Source organism: Cynara cardunculus, unplaced genomic scaffold (assembly GCF_001531365.2).
Source record: "Cynara cardunculus var. scolymus isolate 2C unplaced genomic scaffold, CcrdV1 Un_Scaffold_4163, whole genome shotgun sequence".
Lineage (NCBI taxonomy): Eukaryota > Viridiplantae > Streptophyta > Magnoliopsida > Asterales > Asteraceae > Cynara > Cynara cardunculus.
Window position 1 is genome coordinate 1 of NW_020201770.1, and position 5,548 is coordinate 5,548.

A 5,548-nucleotide genomic window follows, 5' to 3' on the forward strand; every position below is an offset into this window, starting at 1 on the left:
GACTGATATCATTATGTTTACAGATTATTGTTGGATTTGAAAACCTCATGACTCGATTAATATGTGGTTTAATCAGGAAAAGGTGTGTGAAGCCCCTTGTATAATATAAACAAATAAAAAACAGAAAATAAAATAAATAATATATATTTATTAATAATTTATATTAATTAAAATATAATATAAATAAATAAAAAACAAAAAATAAAATAAATAATATTATATATTAATTAATAATTTCCTTTAAATAATAATAAAATAAAAACTAATAATAACAAAAAGCTAAAAAAAACACAAAAACTCATAAAACTAATTATTTAAAACCTAACTAGGGGTGCCATTAGCCTCCCCCATAATAAAATAGAGTTTAGAGAGACCGCTCTTTTCCCTATATAAAGCAACGAAAGAACATGGACCTCCATTAACGCCGTAACGCCTACAGAGCTCCAAAGCAAACGCACATTTCCAGAAATCATGTCATCATCGTCAAAAATGGAGTCACTGATCCTTCAACTGCATGAGATATCCGCTGTGAAATTTGGAAACTTCAAGTTGAAATCCGGCATATCTTCACCCATATACATCGACCTCCGCCTCATCGTCTCTTACCCTAAACTCCTCCTTCTCATTGCCGAAACCATGATCTCTATCCTCCCTCCTTCCGCCGTCCACGACGTCATCTGCGGCGTCCCTTACACCGCACTCCCCATTGCCACTGCTATATCAACCTCTTTCAACACCCCCATGCTCATGCGCCGAAAAGAAATCAAGGACTATGGTACTTCCAAGTCGATCGAGGGTGCTTTTGAACCCAACCAGATTTGTTTGATTATCGAGGATTTGGTTACAAGTGGGACATCGGTTCTTGAGACGGCGGCGCCATTGCGTTCCGCCGGACTTAGGGTTAAAGATGTCGTGGTGGTGATTGACAGAGAGCAAGGTGGAAGGGATAATCTTGCGGCGAATGGGATTACGCTTCACTCGATTGTGAAGCTTACAGACATGGTTAGGGTTTTGAAGGCCAAAGGTAAGGTGTCTGAGGAGACGGAGGCTATGGTGTTTAAGTTTTTGGAGGAGAACAAGAAGGTTGCTCCGGTGACTGCCTCTCCGTCTCCGGTGGCTGCTAAAGATGCTTCCGTTAAGGTCAGGATCCCGTACGGTGAACGGGCTAAAATGACAAAGAATCCAACTGGGAAGAGATTGTTTGAAATCATGGTGAAGAAAGAAAGCAATTTGTGTTTATCTGCTGATGTTACAACTGCTTCTGAGTTGTTGGCAATTGCAGACAAGGTATCCCAATTTCTTTATGTCATCATGTGATTCTTTGGTAAATGTTTTTCTGGGAATTCAAGAATTTTAACGATTATTTAATAATCATAAAAATCATAGTATTTATAACAAGTAGGTAAGCATGTTAAGGATAAAGACAGCCTGCTGTCTCCATGTTAGAGGGACCAAATTTGTAATTGTGAATAAATGAATAGTGTCACACACACCAAATTGGTATGTTTCTATTCGTTAAACCAAATTTGGTGTAAGAAATGGAGAAATTTGGTGTGATATATATAGCATCCCATTGGAGATGGTCAAATAGTCCTACAAATCACATTACTGCTCCTTGTTTTGTTTTCGGTTTTATTCATAATGAATACTGTTTTATATCTTCCTGTGGTATTTGATTTGATTTAGCATTCTTGATTTTGTGGTTCAAGTGTGATTATGTCTTGTTGATTTATCCAGATTGGACCAGAGATCTGCATGTTAAAAACTCATGTGGACATACTGCCGGATTTCACCCCTGATTTTGGATCCAAGCTTCGTTCGGTATTATCTCTAAACTCTTAAAATTTTATGAGGTTTGATTTTGAAGACTTGTATTTGCATGTAAATGATCCTGTAGTTTTCTGTGTAAGATGGAATGCTAAATTTGTTTTCGAATTGGTTAATTTTTGATAATAATGGAGTTGCAAGTCTCATCCAGTGAGGAAGGTCATTTGGTAATATATGCCTTCATTTTAGAAGGCAACGATGATGGTCTTCTAAAGGGTAAAATGCATGAAAATGCAACGTACTTTCGAAACCCTCATTTTGGTACCTCAGTTATGATATCTCAAAGTCGTCATGCATCTGTAAAAACATGATTTCTAGAATCAGATTGTCAACTTAATTAATAAGATATATTTTTTATTGCCATACTTCTGCTGATATTGATTTCTAGAATCAGATTGTCAACTTAATTAATAAGATATATTTTTTATTGCCATACTTCTGCTGATATTTCTTTGCATCTTCTCAAGATTGCAGAGAAACACAATTTCCTCATTTTTGAAGATCGGAAATTTGCTGACATTGGCAACACTGTAACAATGCAGTATGAAGGGTGAGTATATGCATTCCCAAACTAACAGAATAATAGAATAATAGTCCTTCAGTTTGAAGGATAGATTCCCATTTGCTGAGATTTTGTGCTCCAAAATAGACGTTTATTGAAGCTACGATACAAAATAACATCTTTTTGTACTTGTGTGATGACTAATTTCTACCTGTTTAAAGTAAATGGGATCCACTATCACATCTTTGTTTCTTCTTGCACCATTACAAAATGAATTTGTTTATGGAAACCCCATAATGACTTGAGCCTTTTATGTCTGCATGGTTTGCCTTCCCTTTTTTATTTGTTCTCACCATGATTTTATTGCAGAGGTATCTTCCGTATATTGGAGTGGGCAGATATAGTCAATTGCCACATTATTTCTGGTCCTGGAATTGTCGATGGCTTGAAACTGAAGGTTTGCATACCAGTATTCTTCGTTTAGGGCCATGTTTGGCAATCATAAGCTAACTTACTTTTTCAACTTACTGAAAAAGCCCTGTTTGGTTTTTATAATCTAGTATATGCTAGCTGTTCCCTGAAAAGCTAGTTGTTAGCTGACAACTGAAAAGCCAGCTGCTTGTTGGTAAGCTGATAAACTAGTCATGTGTAAAGGAAATGTTGAAAATTAATTAGAAAAATATAAAGGGCATATTTGGAAAAAAAAGCCTCTGGAGCTTATTGAAGCACTACTTTGAGTTAGCTTATCGGCCAACAGCTAGCATATAAGCTAGTTTTCCAAACATAGCCTAGGTTCACATATTTAAGCCTAAAGGGTGGTTGGCTAATTTGTATGGTTTTAATGGCACAGGGTTTACCTCGTGGAAGGGGATTGCTGCTGCTTGCAGAAATGAGTTCCGTTGGTAACCTTGCCAAGGGAGATTACACAGCTGCGGCAGTGAAAATTGCAGAAGATCATTCGGATTTCGTCATTGGGTTTATATCTGTTAATCCAGCATCATGGCCTGGGGGACCTTCTAATCCAGCCTTTATTCACGCAACCCCCGGAGTTCAGTTGGTTAAAGGTGGCGATGATCTAGGCCAGCAATATAATACCCCAAATTCTGTAAGTTCTGTTCCTTGTTGGAAAACTTTTCACTTTAGGTAGTTCAATTCTTTTGGGCAAAATGCAATGAAGTTTGTTTTTTGTGTAATGAAGATTTCCTTTTTTCTCAATCAATGTGACAAAGTTTCAAGATCTTCTATTTCATACCCATCTTGACATGCAACCTGCTCATCTTGTATCGTTTGATGACGTGGATGTCGGGGTGTCAATCATTTGAAGATGTGGATGCCTTGCTGATCCACCATTGATTAAGTTGACAATTTGGCATCCATAACATCAAATGTTACAAGATCAATGGGCTACCGGTCAAAATGGGTACCACATAGAAAATTTCGAAACTTCATTACATTGTTTTAGAAAAAAAAATATTCGTTACACTAAATAGAAACTAAAATGAACTTGGTTGAATTTTGAGGCATTTTGTTCAATCTTATCTTCTTTTTTGAATAATTGTGGTGTTTGGCTTCTTTAGTCCAACTGGTCTATGGGGTCAATGCAAATAACCCCTTCCACAGAGGGACTGCTAAAACCTTTTAAACCAAGGTCATATACATATGCATACACATATACGTTGCAACTATACCTACAATAAACCCACATACACTCCATATGCACACCTATGCCATATGCATACACAAGGACACAAGCAAATATACACATATGCCGTGCACATATATGATACACACATACGCAATGATGTTTTTGCTAAAGTTTTGAAAAGGTCATAAAAGGCTATGACACAATGATCATAATCCTAAGTTACACCCACCATGGTCTTACATTGCTACATAGTACATCCTATATAAAAAAGCATGAAACAATGTAGTTTTGTTTATAGTGCAACAGCAGTTGTGCCCATTCCATTTACTAAAAAGATATCCGGCAAATTTGAAATAAGTAAAAAGTACCGTCTTTTGTCCCATAACGCACTAAGGAATTGTTGTAGCTATTTATAGAACAACCCGAAGTGCCCTTCAATAAAAACATACTAACGAATCTTAGGTACCCAAGTCAATAAAACCAAACCAGACTAGAATATCCCACCTGAAGGTAGGGTGGAGGGGGGAGGGGTGGGGGGAATGTACCCTAGCTCTGTCCCAAGAGGGAGGGGGTCTTCATGGAAACAACCTCTCGAGTCTCGATCCCTAAGGGTTGAGGTAATGTCTGCATACATCTTACCCTTCCCTCCCACACCCTACTTTCGAGTGAGATATTCTGGGTTTGTTTGGTTTGGTTTGGTTTGGTTTGGTTTTTGTGATTTTAACATGGAAACATTCTAAAAAAGGTAATTACTGTAATATTAATGGAATGAAGGAATTAAGAATCCTTAGAAGGAAGTTAAATTTTCTTGTGTTATGTTGAAATGGTTCTAGGATTGGATTGATGATGTGACAGATGCATAATTTGTTATAGGTAATTTCTGATAGAGGTAGCGATATCATCATTGTGGGACGTGGAATCATTAAGGCCACTAATCCTGCTGACGCAGCGCGGGAGTATCGAGTACAAGGTTGGAATGCATATTCAGTTAACTGCAAGTAATTCAAAGGTTTTCATCTTTCTGTGATAGTTATTATGAAGATGAGTTGAAACTTATTCATAAAATGTATGTTGTGTTTTTCATTCTGATTAATGCTTCATCACATGAACCGAGTGTCTTTGTTATCAAATGTCCAATGCTTCAATCCATAGCTTGTTTCACAAGGACTGGGAATAAGAGAAAAAGAGGAATTGCTTTTGATTCAAAAAAGCATTTGTTTGGTCCACTCTGCATCTTTGATCTATTCATGTTCTTTACTGCATCATTTTCTGGTGTTCTAAAGTAAATTTCTGGATAACTACGGTGTTCAAGTCAGTTTCCTTGACTAAATCCCAAGGGGACCTGAAGTTAGGAGCAGGGACGGACCGAAGAATTTTTTGATACGGTGGCACCTTCTAGAATAACACGGTTGCACCTTTCACGGACCAAATTTTTTTTACCTTACCACGAAGGAACAATACGGTGGCAGCATACCCCGAGTCTTACCAATTAAGCATCCCATCATATCAAATCTTTGACCTTACTTGCAAGTGTTTCTTTTGAAATTAAGCAAGTAAATTAGTTGTCAAACATT

The 5,548-nt window shown here is 37.1% G+C and overlaps 1 protein-coding gene across 1 annotated transcript; it reads left to right on the plus strand.

Annotated features, from left to right (window-relative positions):
* Positions 1-436: 436 nt before the first annotated feature.
* Positions 437-5,239, plus strand: LOC112503933 (uridine 5'-monophosphate synthase). Its single transcript, XM_025107904.1, has 6 exons — positions 437-1,287; positions 1,738-1,821; positions 2,295-2,377; positions 2,699-2,786; positions 3,180-3,434; positions 4,848-5,239. The coding sequence occupies exons 1-6, from the start codon at positions 472-474 to the stop codon at positions 4,974-4,976; spliced, it is 1,455 nt and encodes a 484-aa protein (XP_024963672.1). The 5' UTR covers positions 437-471; the 3' UTR covers positions 4,977-5,239.
* Positions 5,240-5,548: the final 309 nt, after the last annotated feature.